Source organism: Pyrus communis, chromosome 12 (assembly GCF_963583255.1).
Source record: "Pyrus communis chromosome 12, drPyrComm1.1, whole genome shotgun sequence".
NCBI classification, from domain to species: domain Eukaryota; kingdom Viridiplantae; phylum Streptophyta; class Magnoliopsida; order Rosales; family Rosaceae; genus Pyrus; species Pyrus communis.
In genome coordinates, this window is record NC_084814.1 from 2,542,078 (window position 1) to 2,562,783 (window position 20,706).

General features: G+C 36.9%; 1 protein-coding gene across 1 annotated transcript; it reads left to right on the top strand.

The window, feature by feature from the left end:
* Positions 1–7,257: 7,257 nt before the first annotated feature.
* On the top strand, positions 7,258–10,619 carry LOC137711250 (UV-B-induced protein At3g17800, chloroplastic-like). The gene is made up of 3 exons (XM_068450480.1): positions 7,258–7,456; positions 8,373–8,647; positions 9,611–10,619. Exons 1-3 carry the CDS (start codon positions 7,301–7,303, stop codon positions 10,389–10,391), a joined length of 1,212 nt encoding a protein of 403 aa, XP_068306581.1. The 5' UTR covers positions 7,258–7,300; the 3' UTR covers positions 10,392–10,619.
* Positions 10,620–20,706: the final 10,087 nt, after the last annotated feature.

Consider the following 20,706-nt stretch of genomic DNA (forward strand, 5'->3'; position numbering starts at 1 on the left):
CTATTTATATGTTGGTTGCATTAGGCACGTTGAAGTCCATAGTTACCCAAGTTATGTGACGTTACTATTTTGCTCAAATTATAGCCCCAATGTTTCGTGCAAATGATACAACACCATGTGAAGATAAATTTACACGTCATCGACGGGGGCGTTGTGCCTGTGCCGGTGGCGGTGATCCAAGTTTAAGTCGATCCAACATGAGTTTCAAGGTTGGTTCTAGGTTTAGGCAGGGTCATTTATTTAGGAGACATTTTGATAACCACTTTGTTTTCAGTTTTTAGCTTCTGGTTTTGGTTTTTAGTTTTCACTTTTCAGTTTGAATTTGAGCAGACAAGATTTCAGTTTTCAGTTTTCAAAAGCGATAGCAAAAATTGAAAACGAAATGGTTATTAAACAGCTTTTTAATTATGCATTTATACATTTTTAATTAATTGAGAGCTGATAGGGCATCGAACTTGGGTATCAGCCCTTGTCTTCTCTAATCTTCTCCTCAACGTGTTCTCTCTATGATTGCACTAATGAAGTAAAGCACTCTAGGCGAATAAAGCAGATCGAGTTACGCAGTGGAGGAAGATGGAAGTACAACGCGATTAAAAGAAGAGATAAAAGGCTTAGGTTGGGTAAATTCCGACGAATCAAACCAAGATAAAAAAAAATCAAAGAAAATGTGCTTAGAAAAAGAAACGCAAATTTGGCAAAGTTTGATTCTAGATTTGAACATCGATGAAAGCTAAGAGTTCTAAGTGAAAAAGAAATCATGCATGCCACCACCAACTTACTATTATCATCGCAATCAGCATGTTAAACTTTTGCTACCCTCACCACCATTGCCATCACTATTGTCACCTCTATTATTTCCACTAGTGCTATGACCACCCCTCTTTGCCACCATCTCTCGCGCTACCTTCCAACTACCATTGCCGTTACCACTCTTAACCACCATTGTCCCCGTTGCTGTCACCTCCACACCTCGCTACCATCACCTACCCACCACCATTGCCCCGTCCCTACCCTGTTATTGCCACCACCCATATCCCACCATCATCACCACTGCCATTGTCACTACTACCATTGCCACCCCCCAACCACTATTATTACTAGCACCACCCTTGCCACAATCCCACACCACCACTGCTTCCACCATTAGCAGATACATTTTCAATATTTTCTTTCTTAAAAAATCACTCTTGAATTAAATTACCAAACACATTCTCAAACTATGAAAATGCAAAATTACATTTGTTTTCATTTAAAAAAAAAATATAACTCTAGTTAGGTTAAAATTTCTTTCTTCTAAGCTAGTGAATTTCAAAATATAACCATTTTGTTTTTGGTTTTGGGTTTTGGTTTTCACTTTTTAGTTTGAATTTGAGCAAACAAGATTTCAGTTTTTAGTTTTCAAAAGTGATAGCAAAAATTGAAAAAAGAAATGGTTATTAAACAGCCCCTTAATTATGCGTTTATACATTTTTAATTGATCACTTATAGGGCATCTAACTCAAGTCTCAGCCCTCGCCTTCTGTAATCTTCTTCTCCATGTCTTTTTTGTGATAGCACTAATGAAGTCAAGCACTCTAGCTGAATAAACGAGAGAGAATTACGCAGTGGAGGAAGATAGAAGTACAATGCGGTTATAAGAAGAGATAAAAGGCTTAGTTTTGGTAAATTGGGACGAATCAAACCAGGAGATAATAAAAATCAAAGAAAAAGTGTTTAGAAAAAGAAATGCAAATATGGCCTAAAAGACTAATACTCTGAACATCAATGAAGGTTAAGAGCTTTAAGGGAAACAAAAATGTTATGCCACCACCAAATTACCATGGCCATCACAACCGGCACGTTAAACTATCGTCACTATTGTCACCACAATTGCCACCACTACTGCCACCTCTACTATTTCCACTGGTGCTATGGCCACCCCTCTTTGCCACCATCACTCTTGTCGCCTTCCAACTACCATTGCCATTACCACTCTTTACCACCATTGTCCCCGCTGCTGTCACCACCACTCCCCGCTACCATCACCATCTACACTGTCACCATCCCACCACCATTGCCCCATCCCTACCCTGTTATTGCCACCACCCATATCCCACAATCATCACAACTGCCATTGTCACTACTACCACTGCCACCCCCAACCACTATTATTACTAGCACCACCCTTGCCACAATCACACACCGCCAATGCTTCCACCATTAGCAGATACATTTTCAATATCTTCTTTCTCAAAAAATCACTCTTGAATTAAATTACCAAACACATTCTCAAACTATGAAAATACAAAATTACATTTGTTTTCATTTTACAACAAATATAACTCTAGTTAGGTTAAAATTTCTTCCTAAACTAGTGAATTTCAAAATATAACCATTTCGTTTTCACTTTTCAGTTTGAATTTGAGCAAACAAAATTTCAGTTTTTAGTTTTCAAAAGTGATAGCAAAAATTGAAAAAAAAAAAGGTTATTAAACAGCCTCTTAATTATGCGTTTATACATTTTTAATTGAGCGTTTATAGGGCATCTAACTTGGGAGAAATTTTTCTAAGTGACCGGAACATACACTTAAGTAAGACAGGTGATGTTCTTCACTAATCATTTATTGACAGCTGTAAAATAGCAGTTAAACAACTTAAAAAATAATTCTTTTGAAAAAATAAGAAACAAATAACCAACTGTTCCAATTCCCCAAATCACCCACCGCACCGACTGCCATTGCCACCATTCCTCTCACGAAAACGTCAATCTTTTCTTTGCAATACCATCGATTTCTTCTTTAAAACCATTTTCTTACATCAATCAAATAAAGCAAAAAAATGAAATTAATTAAAGAAATATGAATATGAATAACCGATGGGATTCGGGCGACCTAATAAGCCCTTAAATCGGAGGTCGGCAACAACAGATCTGAAGTGACACCGACATCCCTTCAGGTTCCATTTTGGAATAAGAGTGAGCGAGAACGAGAGGGAAGCAGAGACTGAAAAAGAGGAAGAGAGAGAAGAGATTGGGTGTTGCCGGCTGGGCCACATGGCGGCGATTAAGGTGGACGGTTGCTGGTGTGGTGGATGTTTGGCGTGGAAGGGTAGTGGAGAACATTAATGTAGGGGTAAATTTGGAATTCAGTTGACAAAAAGTCTGCTTGTTAATAAAAATATAAAATAAATAGAAACGTGTCAATCTTTTCGAGTTTTTAAAGTAAAATATGCAGGTGTCAAGGCCCAATTGGTTTGGAACTCCCAATCAGCTTAAGCCATCTCCAACCGAAGGGTTCAGAGGGCCAGAGGGTCGAAAATAGCCCGAAAACAGTCTCCAACCGAGGGCCAGGCCAGAGGGCTGTGGAATCTGAGAGGGCCCCGCGGAATCGGAGAGGGCTGGAGGGCTGGCCAGAAAATATAGTATTCATGTCGGTTATAACCGAGAGGAATATATTTATATTAAAAATTAAATGTATTCCTGTCGGTTATAACCGACAGGATTGCTACTAGCCGTTGTATTCAAAATTTTATTTTTTTATTTTTTTTGGTTTTTTGGGCCAATTTTTTTTTTTCAAATTCTTAAAAATTCTAATTTTTTTCCCTATAAATACCTAAACCATTCATTAAATTTAAGTTCTATTTTTTTTGGTTTTTTGGGTTAGTTATCATTGTAGTTTTAAAATTTAAGTTGTTGGATTTGAATTTAAGTTGTTGTATTTTTTAAATTTAAATAATAAATTATGTTTAGCCCTATGACCTTTTGGTCCTCGGTTGGAGACAATTTTTCGTGACAGGGCTAAAACGAGCCCTATGGCCCTTTGGCCCTCGGTTGGAGACGGAAGCAAATATGGCCATGTACTGTTCATTAAAATATTAATATCTTGGAGAATCTTGGAGGGCCAAAAGGTTAAAACGAGCCCTCTGACCAGCCATCGGTGCCATCGGTTGGAGTGGCCTTATGATCCCGGTATCTCAAAAAATTTCTCCTAACTTGGGTCTCGGCCCTTGTCTTTTGTAATCTTCTTCTCCAAATGTCTTTTATGTGATAGCACTAATGAAGTTGAGCACTCTAGCTGAATAAATGAGAGAGAATTACGCAGTGGAGGAAGATGGAAGTACAATGCAATTATAAGAAGAGATAAAAGGCTTATGTTTGGTAAATTGGGATGAATCAAACCAGGAGATAATAAAAATCGAAGAAAAAGTGTTTAGAAAAAGAAACGCAAATTTGGCGTAAAAGACTGATACTAGATCTGAACATCAATGAAGGTTAAGAGCTTTAAGGGAAAAAAAATGTTATGCCACCACGAACTTACCATGGCCATCACAACCGGCACGTTAAATTATCGCCACTATTGTCACCACAATTGCCACCACTACTGCCATCTCTATTATTTCCACTGGTGCTATGGCCACCCCTCTTTGCCACCATCACTCCTGCCGCTTTCCAACGACCATTGCCATTACCACTCTTCATTATCATTGTCGTCATCACCACCGTCGCTTCCAGCTACCATCACCATCTACACTACCACCACCATTGGCCTTTCCCTACCCTGTTATTGCCACCACCATCACCACTGCCACTCCCAACCACTATTATTACTAGCATCACCCTTGCCACGGTCACACACCACCACTGCTTCCACCATTAACAGATACATTTTCAATATGAGAATTGTTAGTGATACTCTAAGAATCTCATTTTGCACTACAAACTTTCTATAATTAAAAAGAAAAATACACTTAAAAGGAATGTAGAATGTCTTTCTCTAAAAATCATTCTCGGATTAAATTACCAAACTCATTCTCAAACTATGAAAATACAAAACAAGATTGTTTTCATTTACAAAATATGTAACTTTAGTTGGGTTAGAATTTCTTCCTCCTAAGCTAGTGTATTTCAAAGTATAACATTAGTTAAAGCAAAAAAAAGTCAATTAAAATGAATAAGAAAAACAATTAAGGGCGTGTCTCATAACATTTTACAAAACAAATTTTGTAGAACCGTTTTGTAAAACATTACTAGACGCTTACTTAATTTCATTTTGGTTGACTTGTTTTGTATTTTTAACTAAAGTCATATTGCTAATTAGTATTATGGTTTAGTGGTATTCCTCTTCATTTGTAAGTAAAATGTCTTAGTTTGATTCTCGCCAAAAACGAATTTAAACCATATTATTGCTAGCAGAAAATTAGAATCCCCTATAGTTTTTATATATCATTTAGATTAAACATCTGTGTCTTTTTAAAATTTGATTAGTGCTTTGACCAATAATCACTTCTATTTTTTAAAATTAAAATAATTTTTAAATTTATCCTTTTATCTGCATGATGTACTTTTCCTTATTTAGTGGAGATATTAGTAATTAAACTATATTTTCTCTTCTTCCAAATATGTTTTTTCGATCATAGTTTTTTTTTTGTTATGCAAACATTTAATATTATTTCTTTTTCCAAATGGTTTTTTTCTTTTTCAAATAGTTGGTGATCAACTTAAAAGCTCTGTGTAATTTTTTCAATTTTTTTGGTGAAATTATATTTTTGTTGTTGTTTTTTTTTTTAAGTATAGTTGTTGATGAATTATTATTAGGTACAATACATTACATATATATTATCTGCGGGTAAATTTGAATTTAAAAAAAAACATTAATTGGTACGTTTATTTGCAATTTTGGTATGTTTGATTTGATACATATTGTTAATATTAGTACATTATTTTGATTTTGGTACGTTTTATTTTGTACACATTGTGTATTGGTACATTTATATTATTCTCAATCCTATTTTCTTTTAATGTACTAAAACAAAAATTTATTTTGATAAGTTTGATTTTGGGGGATTTAAAAATATTTTAAACTATTTTGGAAAGAAAATATCTTAAATCGTAAATAATTATTGCTAAATTGTAGCATTATTGTGAAAATAAAGTGAATCTAACCAATAATTTTTTTTTTACAATTATCTCTAATGGAGGAGAGTGTAATCAAAAGGCTAGATTATAAGAAATTTATACAATATAATGTGCATATAGCACCAAAATTATGACAAAAAAAAAGTTTAATCAAATCACTAAAATGTATGGATGTTTGATCTAGAAAATTCAAAATTGAGGTGCCTAAATCAAAAGATCCCTATTGCTAACCCATTGTGAAACTAAGCTCATCCATCTTCCCCTTGGCAATAGGTAATTCAATCCCCTCAAGTGAATAATAACTGCCTTTAATGAACAGTAATTGCCTATTGCATCTCCACCCCTATACTGAATAGCCCAGACAAATATTAGTATTTTTTATTTTATAAAATAATAAAAAATAATTCATTTGTTTATTTCGGATAGGATTTTTAACCGATCTCGTCACGCCACGTATCATTATTCAAAAGCACAATTTTTGTGAATAGATTTCGATAAGATTTTTAACCAATTCCATTGCACGACATGTCCTTACCTATTTAGAATCGTTGAAAATATTGAAATATGGTGTAAGGTGGGACAAAATGGTAAGATATTTATAGAAAATATATATATATATATATATATATAATTTTGTGAATTTTTTTTCTTTCAGATTTTTAATTTTTATTAACTTAATTAATCGGAAGCATTGGTTACAAAAAATTTGAAATCCAACAGTCCAAATTGTGACGCGTAGCCCATCATAACATTCTTTTTAAAGCCGACAAAACCTAGACCGTTGATTTAAAAATCAAACCGTCCATATTCAACTGTAACTGAGTGGGGCTGACATGCGAGCCCGACCGTCTGAAAATATGTCAGAGATTCGCCCCCATGAGCGCTTAGCTGACGCTAATTCTTTTAGAACGTGGTTGACGTCAATTCCCCTCAAGCACTCGTGTCTTGAACTTCAACCTAACCTCTCCCACGGGCTCCCCCTCAACCCAATTGCTCTACTGGTTAGGGCGACTTTGGGGGGCAATTGAATTGGATTTGTTGCCAATCCCCATGGCAAAATACCACGGTGGAGCTGCTCTTAGGGTAGATAGTATGCCCTCTCCCTCTTAACGTACTTGATACCATTTGTTAAAAAAAAAAAAAAAAAAAAATTAAAAATAAAACTAAAGTCATATTTTGAAATTCACTAGCCGTACCTTGTCACTTAAAAATATCTTTGACAATCCAAATACAACAAGAAACAAAGAAAAGCAGAAAATTACCGACCATATATTATATAATTAAAAACAAAAAATAAAGAAGAAGACCAACGGCTTTTAACCACCAAGACTCGCACTACCAAATTATCACGGCTCTCTCTCACGGACATAAATAACTCTCTCACGGACATAAATAAGCTTGAAAAAAATGCAGGTTTCAGGGGTAATTGGCGACGTTTCGTTGGTAAATCCCTCCGGTGGTGGTCTCAGGTGGCCAGAATTCGGACACTTCCATGCCCACGGCCACAACCATTCACATCCACTCACTGATTCCAAGTCATTTCTTTCGGCTTCTTTTTTCAGAGTAAGCTCTCTCCTCCACTCACTCATTCATCTTCTGCTATTGCCTTTGGCTGCTAAGAAAGTGTGAGAAATTTAATGGGTATTTTTAGATTTTAATTTATCGTCTTGGGTTTTTTTTTTTTTTTTTTTTTTTTTTTTTTTTTTTTTTTTTTTCTTCCCCAAAGCGCTTTTCGTTTCTTGGGGAAAGGTTGGATAGAACCCAGTTCAGAACTTTAATTTTGTCCTGTTTGGTTGCCTAGAAAGTAGAAAAAGAAAATTTTTAGTTTTCATTTTCTTTAATTTAGGACCTGAGAACTCCATTGTTCAGTTGCGGATCCAAAATTTATACCGTGAGGGGTCATGGAGGCAAGTTTAGGGGCCTCCAATGAGTCAATATACAGCTTCAGTGGGGAAGTTTCCAACTTGACCCCTCTGGTCCCTTGCTGCATCCGCCAGTGGATGCATTCGTATAACTTTTTAATGTTCTTTTGCTGTCATTTTGTATCAGTGATTCTAAATATCGAAAGTGATATACTTGATTTGATACTTGCTCCTTAATTAGCATTGCTCTATTAATTTTTCCATGTCTTCATTGAATTTGTACTCCCATATATTCTGTTTTTGTTTTAACCAATGCTGAACCTTTTGATTCTACCGATCTGTTTCATAAGGTAGTTGCTTCCAAGGGGTCCAAGGGGATTATTCACCATTGTATATATAGGTATACATAGAGGCTTTCGACGTTAAGGATGTCCTTATTTAAGAAAACATAACCGTTAATCAAGTACCAGATTGCTGAAATTCAATTAATAAAGTTGTATGGTTATTTCCGCACTATATTGCTATATGCCATCCTGTGCTGGCACGTCCATCATGGGGCACTAAGGCAAGGTTATGGATGCTTGGTGCGCTAACATAATTTTCTTTTTCTTTTCTAGAGTTGTCCTTCATTTTGCATCCCAAAGCTGGGAAACGGACTATATAACTGCCGAGCAAGGGGGTTGGTTGTGAGGGCATCAAAGGATTCAAGTGATAATTTGGTGCCAGTTTCTCCTCTTCAATTTGAATCTCCCCCTGGCCAGCTTTTGGCCCAAATATTGCAAACGCATCCACATCTTCTACCTGCAGCCATTGATCAGCAGCTTGAGAACCTTCAAATAGATAAAGATGCCCAAAGAAAAGAAGCTGCTTCGTCTGCAAATCTCCTCTACAAGTACGTACTGTGATTTGTCAAATTAGTTGTTTTGGTTTTGCTGTTGAATAGATGAGTAAATGTTAAGTTTTTTTTGACACGCGTCTTTATTTGATACACACTATCGGAGTCGTTAACAGTTCCTCTCTAGACACTCCCCTCAGTGGGCCCAGTTAAATAAATTGACCCAAATCGTAAGGCCTTATTGGTAGTGTATATCACCAATGGTTTAGGGGAATTCTGATTTGGTTTCTGTTCTTAATTTTTGTTTAGTTTGTAGTAGGGTTAGGATTACTTTCCCCTTTGTAGCAGGATTAAGGTTATTATAAATAAATATGTGCTTTGTGATTCAATAGAGCAGACTTGAATGATTGCTTTGGGCCGATTGGCTCAATTTTTTGTTTCGTTTGGATAATGAAACATGATTGCATTTGACAGATCAATAACTTATGGGTGAGAATACATGTAATTATCGAAAATTAAAAACGGATATTGCAAAATACTGCGTTAGATCTGCACTGTTGTTATAATGATATCATCCCATCTTATGCTCACTTCGCCTTCTTCTTAAAACGATAAGTTTGAAATCCATATAGTTCCCTTTTCTTTGAATTGTACTAGGTTTAAAACCCTTAGAGATTAGCATTGTAATACAGGTTGAATAATGTTATGTGCTGCTCCGGTTATTTCCCGTTTTCAATCTGGTTTTTTAATAAAATGTTTGGCCACAGGAGCTTTGGTTGCTTAAGCAACCACTGTTGAATAATAGCTACAAAGTTTTATTTATTTTCATGAAATTCAATTTGAAGTAGACACGATCAGGTGTCTAAAAGGTACTGTCATCAATTTTTTCTTCATACTGTAACTAGCTTTATACATATCCAACAAGGTCTTTGCTCTTTATTTGTTCTCCTCAACTTTTGTTTTCTTAGTTGTTTTGGTGTCTGGGAATGAGAACTAATTAAGTAAAATCATGAATTTTAGACGAATAGCTGAAGTCAAGGATAAAGAAAGGCGCATGGCATTGGAAGAGATAATATACTGCTTGATAGTGCATAAATTCGTAGACCGTGAAATTTCAATGATCCCGAAGATATCAGAGACATCAGATCCCACCGGTAGAGTGGACTTCTGGCCAAACCAAGAAAAGAAACTAGAGTCTGTTCATTCTCCTGAAGCATATGAGATGATACAGAGCCACTTATCCCTTGTACTTGGTGAGCGACTTGTGGGCCCCCTTTCTTCCATGGTTGAGATTAGCAAAATAAAACTTGGAAAGCTGTATGCTGCTTCGATAATGTACGGATATTTTCTCAAAAGAGTTGATGAACGGTTCCAGCTTGAGAGATCCATGAACACCCTTCCTGAGGGTTTCACTGCAGATCCAGCACCAGCAAACCAGCTGTGGGACCCTGATTCATTGATTCGGATAGCTCCTGAAGGTGCTAGTGATAGTGATAGTGATAGCAAGTCATACCGACTGAGATCCTATGTGACGTACTTGGATGCAGAGACACTTCAGAGATATGCTACTATAAGATCAAAGGAAGCTATTTCTTTGATTGAAAACCAGACACAAGCCCTGTTCGGGAAACCTGACATCAGGATTGCTGCGGATGGTTCAATTGACGCATCTAATGATGAGGTGATTGCGCTTACCTTCTCTGGATTGACAATGCTCATCTTGGAAGCTGTTGCTTTCGGATCATTCCTATGGGATGCTGAAACCTACGTTGAATCTAGATATCACTTTGTCAAAAGCTAAAGATGATGTTATGTTTCTTTATTTACGCCCAGAAGCTGCATAAAATCATCATGTATTGAGCATGGTGCAATGAGTTTCTTCTTCTTCCTGTAAATATAAAATGTTAGTGAACTTCTTTTACCAAATTTACAGATCGGATCGTGTTGCAAATTTGAACTAATTTATCCCAAATACTAACACTGGGAACAATGTATACATAACAGAAATGCAGAAAGATAAAATTGAAAACCTTTTACCAGTGAGGCCAAAAAAGCAACACTCTCGGAAACAAAGTTAGTCGCTTTCTTGCACCACATGGCTACCATCTAACGGATGGATGGTGGAAACAACTTGGCTTTCAGTGAATCTTTTCTGTATTATTCTTCTGCAAGGACAACCTCAGGGGGAGTCTTTCCTTCCTGTTTTTCTGTGTTTAACGATCATATTTTCTTTGAATGTGCATGTTTGCTGAGTGCTTGTCCTGATTGTTGTGTGGAGGTTTCAATATTTGTGTATGCATTCGATTTTGCCTTTGTTTGTCTGAATTAATTCCGTTCAATTCTCACTATGTTGTGTTATGTGTTCATGGTTTTTAGATTGCATGGTTTGGTTTCCTTCTGCATTTTACTATCTGCGTAATGAACATGATTTCTGCAACATGTCTTTATATCTATTTTTTCTATCTTGTCATTGTCGCAGATGGTTGTATTTCTATTAGATTTGACAGATTGTGTATGAGGTTGTGTGATATGTAGTTTTGCAAGGTAAGCGAAGGGAGAAGATTGTAGAAACCACCTTCTATGTAGTTGTCCAATTAAGCTCTAAAACACCATTAGAGTAGTCTTAGAACTAAGTTTGTAAGTGGCACTTGCTTGAAGGAAGCTGCTGTGAAGTTTCAAGCAACTTATCGTGGTCGAGCTTATCACAAATGGAGGTACGTTGAACTTCATATTCATGCATCACATAGGAGCATTTGCTAGATATTTCTTTCTACTTATCAATCTACAGGAATTGCATTGAGCTGCTCACGATATAGTTGTCGATTCATCCTATCTCATAGAGTTCATTTGATTAGAGATGCATTGTTTATACAAATGACACAATATACTTCATACATATCATATAGATTTAGGTTCTCAAAATCGAATCAATCAAAATTTCATGGTTAACTTGATTTGATTGACGTGTCACATACGTGTCCATTGGAGAATAGTTGAATCCATTTCCTACCTCTCTGTGCATTTGGAAGAACAAGCTTGGTTGAGGGATCGAGCTAAGGAGATACTTGCCTTCATCTGCAACTGCAAGCAGGAGCTAGAAATCGAGCTGCAAATAGAGCAAAACTGCACAGGTACCAGTTGCTATTTATGATAGGATATTGGGTGATTGAGTTGCGATTTGTACCTTGTATGAGCTTTGGTTTTGAGTGGACTTGTTCTTCAACTTGGTCAAGAGTGACTGATTTTTTTAGACTCTATTTAGAAGGTTTTTTTAGCCACCAATTACCTTGTGCTATTTCTATAAACTCTTACCTTTTTAGTAAAAGATAATTGAAAATCCTAAACAACTAGAATTAAGGACACTTACCTTTCTTATTCGAAAACTCTTAAACAAACTTTCTTTATCATTAAGGGCACATTTTTTTATTATTAAGGACACTTTCTTTATTATTAAGGACATTTTCTTTTAAGAATGAGGATCCTTTTCAGATCCGTGAGGATTCTGAGAATCCTTAAATCATGTCCGTTTATCGTATATTGTGCGGCCAGAAATCATTTTAAATACTTGTATTTAAAATTAAATATGAATAGTACTTGACTAAAACTGGTCGCACGATGTACGATGAACGGACACGATTTGAGAATCCCAAGGATCCTCACAAAGAGGATCTGGAGAGGCTCCTCGTTCTTCTTTTAATCCAAAACCCTCATGAAGTGCCACTTACTACTATGGTTTAGTGATATTCCTTTTAACTTGTAAGTGAGATGTCTTATGTTCGATTTTTACCAAATATGAATTTGAACTACATTAATGCTAGCCTATTGTGAGGCTTAGTCTATTCCCTCCTTCTTAGTGTAGATAATATCGTTTATTCAAAAAATAAAAACCCTCATAAAGTGAGACTCTTTTTTTGTTTTTTTGTCCTTATCATATAAAAAATGTACTTGAGAGACTTTTTATTAGTTCTTCCTAATTCAAAACCCATTTGATGTTTAAAAGTCAAGGTTATGCATGAGTATTTGTAATGAAGTGAAATAAAATCACGAATATGACGTAAGGCCTCATGAATATAGTCTCGCTTCATAGATTCAGCCATCTGTACAAGTGCAATTGGTATTTTACATGTGAGACGTATCATATGTTCAATTTATCTTATGGAGACTGTATATACATGAAAATCTTCACAACTTATGAAATATTTGAAGAATATCTCTCGAATAGATATTACAAAGGATATAAATGTCATGAAATTTTTGAGCAAAGATTTCAATCGAAGCGCATAGCACTTTTTGGGATTTTATATTCTTTATTAAAGTAATATATGAAGAATATCTCTTGACTTTCAATTATATTATAATATCTGAAATCTGAAAGCATGTCAGTTTATATGGTAATAAGCTTTGATCAAGAATTTCATGCTATAACTTGTTTTTCATGACTATCGAAAGATATTTACGCCAACGTTCAGATAAATTGTAACATAGAGAATAAGTTATAATACAAAAGATAAATTTAGCGTGAAAATATTGACAATTAGGTAAAATTTTACTGTTATTAAATTTTTTCTAACAAAATTTTAGTAAGCGCGTTCAATACTTTATTAATATTTGATACAACGTTATTCTCTTTTCATGCCACTTTGATTTTCTCCCATTGAATTTTCCAAGAAAAATTTGACCAAGTCTCCAAATAATCATTCCCTACCTAAAGAACATTCAAACTTCTTTTGCAAGATAAGTATTATTTAATACATATGCATATAACGCTTTATTACAGTGTCTAGAAATAACCATATCTAAGCATCCTAATACGGATTCAATCTCTATTAATTCTTGTTTCTTAATAATTATTTATTTAACTTACTAACATTATCGCACAACTTAAAAAGTATTATTTGATACACAAACTTGATACAAAGAAAAAAAAAGTAACAAGGAGAAAGTAATTGCCATGCAGAACTAACGACAACGTGACATGAAGCCGCCGTCCAAAAGCCAAAGGATTGCGCAATGGTAATTCTCCAAAATGCCCTTAAGCGGCTTACTTGCGAAGCGTTCTCTCTTACGCCATCCTCACCGCCTTTTCAATTTAGGCAGCTGAAAAGTAAACCTCAATTCCCAAAATTATTCTGGAACCCCAAAGTTCCAACCCTCTTGTTTCTTGTGAGCGAATTTTCACTTGCTCTGCTTATATTTTATTTTATTTTTATACATTTTTTTTTTCTGGACCAACCGGATTTGGTCGATTATTGAGAGGGCAGGTTACTTTCTATCATATGTTTTCTTCTCGTGTATAAACTATTAAGCTCATAATTAAGAAAAAATAAATAAAGAAAAAGAATGAAAAATAAATAAAAGTCGTGGCTTAACATTCAATGGCCATATATGACAGAGAAATATAATAAATAAATAGGTTAATGTCGTTTTTAGTCTTGTGACTAAATGTCATGAGGGAATGAGTCATCTTATGAAGATGTTGATTTCCATAATCTTCTAGTATACGTACTTGTCATAACTTGACACATACCCCTTTCCATGGTCATATTTAAAGGACGGGTGGACATACTTGGCCTAAATTATCGACATCATGAAATGGACGGAAACATTTGGTATATGTTAAAAAGGACCTTATTCTTATCTTTTATTTTATGAAAAATACTTGTGCCCACCGTATGTTAGAACTTACTTGTCCATTCACTTTAATTAACTTATATTTATTATGCAACCGTCATTATATAAATCATTCATACTCTTTATTATCATATAAATATTAAATATGATAAAGAAAAAAAAAATTCATTTCAGAGTTCATTTGGTCATTCGTTTACATCAAACAAATAGATAGTTCATCGTGAGATCACTACTAATTAATCTAAGAAAAACCTAGCTCAAAACGTCGACATTTTGGTGACGTTATTTTGGTTGGGCACTAAGTTTTGCATCAAATATTCAGGCATTTCGTTGAATAAGTTATGAGTACCAAGAGTCACGAACTAGGAAAACAAGGGGTCATCGAAGTTGCTTCCCAATCAATTTTCTCAATCTCAAGGGAGTCACCTGACATTCTTGTCCCTTAGTGAATCCGCCACAGTGACAATATATACACTCAACAAAAATTGAAAAGTAACATAGTTCTACTATTAGGGTATTTTAACACTAGGAGATACCAAAGAAATCACATATGTAGATCACATGTGACCCATCTGTCTAATAAAAGTAAGATTGACCAATACAATCATGTACAAATATATATCACTTTTATTAAAAAAGTGTTTCATATGTGTTGAAAATAATGAGTTCCTTGATTTAAGGAATGATTTATTCCTTGTTTTATTCCATGTTTTACTCCTTGTTTTACTCCTTGTTTTATTCCTTGTTTTAAGGGGAATGTTTTTTTGTTTTTTCTTAGTCTCCTTCCTCATATATACTCGAACCATTGTACATTGCACATATGAAATATACATCACAAATTAAAGCTATAATTTCTATATGGTATCAGAGCAGGTTCATTTGTAACCTGTCTCTGCCATTCTTGCTGCTGCGAATTTTTCTTTCTTTCAAGGTCTAAGTCATGACTGAAGAAAGTTCTGTCAACCATGATAAGGAAACCCGGCACAATCTCTCTCCAAACTCCTCAGACGTTGAGGTTAACACCAATCAACGTTTATGTTCAGTTCTCTTGAACGAGTTCAATTATCTTCCTTGGTCTCGAGCTGTTTCCCTAGCTCTCGGAGGCAAAGGGAAGCTAGGGTTTGTAAATGGAAGCGTGGAAGCTCCAGATCGTTCTTCCTCTACATACAATGCATGGCTCTGCAAAGATCAACTTGTCATGTCCTTGCTGCTCAACACCATGGAGAAACATGTTGCTGAAATTTTTAGCTACTCCAATTCCGCCCATGATCTTTGGAAAGCTTTGCAGGATATGTATGGAAATCAAAACAACTATGCACGGGTCTTCCAATTAAAGAAGGACATTGCCAGTGCTCAACAAGAAGGGAAAACATTTGTTCAACACCTTGGGAGTCTCAAAGCCATGTGGAATGAGTTGGATGTATATCTCCCTCATACCACAGATCCTACCATTCTCCTAAAACGAGCTGAGGAAGACAAAATTTATCAGCTGTTAGGGAGTATGAGTTCTGAGTACGAGGACCTAAGGAGTCACATCTTGATGAGTCAAGACCTGCCTACCTTCAACAATGTTTGTGCAACTATCCAACGAGAAGAAGCAAGGAAGAAGGTTATGAATGTTGATCCCAATCCTAGATTAACGGAGACTCGGGCATATGCATCAAATTACAAGAACTCAGAAGCCAAGGTATACAAGGGAAGAAACACACATCTAAAATGCAAATATTGCAATGGTGTTGGTCATGAGGAAGACAAGTGTTGGGAACTTCATCCTGAACTCAAGCCTAAGTTCAGCAAAGATGGAAGGATGATACCAAGGTCCTCACAACAATTTCAACCTCATTTCAAGGCAAAACTTGCTAATGCTCACGCTCCTACTATCTCACAAGGATCCATGGAGTTCACTGCCAATCCATTGTCATTGATCAATGAATTTGCAGCTTACCTACAAAGTAAGGGACACGGAGGAGGCACACATGGTCAAGGCAATGAAGAGGGTAGTCACACAGCTATGTTGGGACAATTTGCCGGATTTCTTGCTGGAAATGAGAAAGTTCCAAAGGGAGAAGCATCAGGTATACTCAAAGCCTTTACTACTGCCCTATTAACTAGTACTGAAACTGATTGTTGGATAATTGATTCAGGCGCCACAGATCATATGACAAACAAAGTTACAAATTTACATCATTTTAAAAAAATTTCAAGCCCCTCACATGTGTCTGTTGCAAATGGAAAAAATGTCTTAGTTTTGGGAAAAGGAGAAATAAACTTACTCTCTCAAAAAACACCTTCCACTGCCCTCTATGTACCAACCTTTCCCTTCCAACTTTTGTCAATTGGAAAGATCACCAACACCCTAAACTGCCGTGCTACTTTCTCACCAAATAAAGTGATGTTTCAGGATGTTCTCACCATGAAGATGATTGGTGAAGGGGTCTTCATAAATGGACTTTACTACCTGTGCAAGAATGCATGTTTCACTCAGGCTCTTCAAGCTCAATCAAAGTCCATAGATGAAAATCAACTTTGGCATAGGAGATTAGCTCACCCCTCTGAACTTGTCTTGTCGAAACTGTTTCCAATTTTTTGTAACCCTTATCCTACTTGTGATACTTGTCAATTTTCTAAGTTTACTAGGCTACCTTTTGGTAATTCAATGTCTAGGACAAGTAAACCTTTTGAAATGGTACAAACCGATGTATGGGGACCTGCAACTGAATCAATGGAAGGTTTTAAATATTTTGTTCTATTTGTTGATGATTTCTCTCGAAGAAGTTTTCTATATCTTATGAAATCAAAAAGTGAAGTCCCTACCATTTTCAAAGACTTTCACATGTATGTTAAAACGCAATTTCAATCAAACATTAAGGTTTTAAGGTCAGATAATGGCACTGAATTTCTATCCAACAACATGCTTCAATACATAAGTTCTCAGGGTATCATACATCAAACCAGCTGTGTGGGGACTCCCCAACAAAATGGAGTAGCCGAGAGGAAAAATAGAGATCTCTTGGAAAAAACTCGTGCTCTCATGATTCACATGCACGTTCCAAAGAAATTTTGGTCGTTTGCCATCCTTACTGCCACTTATCTCATCAATCGACTTCCAAGTCGTGTGCTAGGTTTTAAATCTCCATATGAAGTTCTTAAGGGGAGGAAAATAGATTTGACACATCTCAAGGTGTTTGGTTGTGTATGTTTTGTTCACATCCAAACCTTGAACCGTGACAAACTAGATGCCAGGGCAACCAAGTGTGTGTTTATGGGATACTCGACCACTCAAAAGGGATACAAGTGCTTCAATCCAGTCACTAAGAAGTGCACAGTTTCAAGAGATGTGAAGTTCGAAGAAGACTATCCCTATTTTACAAGTCAGGGGGAGGATTTAGTTGACATGTTCCCACTCCCTCAAAACTTTAATTATCCGATGTTGGAAAATAGATCAGTCATTGTAAGTCCAGATTGTGAAGAAGTTCAAACTGACCAAATTACTGCCAGTGAGAGTGAAGACGAGTTCTACTCTGATCATTCTCCGCCCTCTACAGAGTCTCAGGTGATTAAAAGAAATCCTCCTCGAATTAGAAAACCTCCAGTCAGGTTGCAGGACTATGTTACATATGCCTCACGACATCCAATCAATGAATGTATCAGCTTTAGTAAGTTCTCAACATCTCATGCTACATTTCTCAGTGAAATTGATAAGCACTATGAACCAAGAAGCTTTTAAGAAGCATTTCTTCTCCCACAATGGAACCAAGCCATGAAAGAAGAGCTTCGTGCACTGGAAGAGAATTGCACCTGGAGCCTAGTTCACCTACCACTAGGAAAGAAGGCTGTTGGAAGTCGTTGGATTTACAAGACTAAATTCAAAGCTGATGGATCTATCGAGAGACACAAGGCTAGACTTGTTGCTCGAGGTTTCACCCAAACCTTTGGTGTAGATTATAAGGAAACATTTGCACCGGTGGCCAAGATGAACTCAGTCAGGGTTTTACTGTCAGTTGCAATCAATTGTGGGTGGTCACTCTACCAAATGGACGTGAAGAATGCTTTCCTTCACGGCGAGCTGCAGGAAGAAGTGTATATGCAACCTCCTCCAGGCTATGATGGTATTAAAGGCAACATGGTTTGTAAATTGCACAAGGCAATATACGGATTGAAACAATCACCAAGAGCTTGGTATGCCAAGCTCAGTTCTGTTCTGGAAAAGGCTGGATTCATGCGAAGTAATGCTGATTCTTCGCTATTTGTAAGAACTGGCACCAGGGGGAAGTTGGTGGTCCTCATCTATGTTGATGATCTTATCATCACTGGAGATAATACCGTGGAGATTGAGGCACTAAAACTCTCACTACATCAAGTTTTCGCTATCAAAGATTTGGGAAGGTTAAAGTATTTTTTGGGGATCGAAATGGCAACATCTTCAAAAGGACTGTTTCTACATCAACGGAAATATGTATTGGACCTCCTTCAAGAAGCAAAAATGCTTGACTGCAAGCCTGCTATCACTCCCGTTGATTGTAAACTGAAGCTCAGCATAGATGGAGAAGCCATGCATGATGTAAGCTACTATCAACGATTAGTAGGCAAGCTCATATACCTTACTATCACTCGTCCAGATATCACATATGCAGTGAGCTTGGCTAGTCAGTTCATGCACTCTCCCACTGTTGATCACCTTAACCTTGTCGAGAGAATCCTTCGTTATCTTAAGGGTTCAATTGGGCAAGGAATTACAATGCATAACAATCAGTCCACTGTCATTAGTGGCTACACAGATGCAGACTGGGCAGGTAATGCAATTGATAGGAAATCAATCACAGGCTATTGTACATTTGTTGGTGGAAACCTTGTCACATGGAAGAGTAAGAAGCAACAGGTAATTGCTCGTTCCAGCGCAGAGGCTGAGTATCGAGCCATGGCAGCCACTGCTTGTGAACTCATTTGGCTTAAAGGGCTTCTTTCAGACTTAGGGTTTCCTAGTTCTACCCCTATGACGCTTATGTGTGATAATCAGGCAGCCATGCACATTGCTGCCAATCCTGTGTTCCATGAAAGAACCAAACATATTGAAGTGGATTGTCATTTCATCAGAGCTCAAGTTCAAACGCAAATCATCCGGACCATGTTCACACGAAGCCATGATCAACTAGCAGATCTTTTTACAAAGGCACTAGCATCATCTCAGTTTCATCGGTTATTGGGCAAGCTTGGCTCAGTGAACCTCCTCGATCCAGCTTGAGGGGGAATGTTGAAAATAATGAGTTCCTTGATTTAAGGAATGTTTTATTCCTTGTTTTATTCCATGTTTTACTCCTTGTTTTATTCCTTGTTTTAAGGGGAATGTTTTTTTGTTTTTTCTTAGTCTCCTTCCTCATATATACCCGAACCATTGTACATTGCACATATGAAATATACATCACAAATTAAAGCTATAATTTCTATAATATGTAATTTACAAAACATAGGGTCTCTAACATTTTCTCTTAGCACCATACAAAAACGATAAACGACGATACGTACGTTGCTAGATTTATAGTTCGAATAAAAACATATAGGTGTAAGTTTATTCTCTTGTATGGACCTCCCGATTAGAATAATAACAAATATGAATAAATTAGTTAATTATAAATGGAATATCAGCTTTAGTAATTTTTCTTTTGGCATAATCAATTAAACCCATTACAACCCCACAAGGATCCATATCATATTTGTTATTTAGTTGTTTGGATCTTTATTCCTGTGCATGAATATGTAGTTGTTAGATTTTGTTATCCATCACCTACTGTATATGTGACATCCCACATCGCCCAGGGGAGTGATCTTTATACGTATATTCCCATTTCTACTTAGCACGAGGCCTTTTGGGAGCTCACTGACTTCGGGTTCTGTCGGAACTTCGAAGTTAAGCAAGTAGCGCGCAAGAGCACTCCTAGGATGGGTGACCCACTGGGAAGTACTGTGAGGGCGTGCTCAGGACCCAAAGCGGACAATATTGTGCTACGGTGGTGGAGCGGGCCTGGGAAGTGGTCCCCCCTGGGCCGGGATGTGACAATTTGGTATCAGAGCCTAACCCTGGGCGTGGTGTGCCGATGAGGACGTCGGGCCCCTAAGGGGGGTAGATTGTGACATCCCACATCGCCCAAGGGAGTGATCCTTATATGTATATTCCCATCTCTACCTAGCACGAGGCCTTTTGGGAGCTCATTGGCTTCGGGTTCCGTCGGAACTCCGAAGTTAAGCGAGTAGCGCGCGAGAGCACTCCCAGGATGGATGACCCACTGGGAAGTTCTCGTGTGAGTTCCCAGAAACAAAACCGTGAGGGCGTGGTCGGGACCAAAAGCGGACAATATCGTGCTACGGTGGTGGAGCGGGCCTGGGAAGTGGTCCCCCCGGACTGGGATGTGACAGTATACATTACTATCATTTTATAATATATATACACACACTACTGTATTTTAAATAAAATAAAAGTTGCTACATTC

Coding starts and splice junctions, on each gene's coding strand:
- LOC137711250 (XM_068450480.1), top strand. CDS start 7,301: ATGCAGGTTTCAGGGGTAATTGGCGACGTTTCGTTGGTAAATCCCTCC. Junction 7,457..8,372: donor TTTCGGCTTCTTTTTTCAGA/GTAAGCTCTCTC, acceptor TTTCTTTTCTAG/AGTTGTCCTTCATTTTGCAT. Junction 8,648..9,610: donor TCTGCAAATCTCCTCTACAA/GTACGTACTGTG, acceptor CATGAATTTTAG/ACGAATAGCTGAAGTCAAGG.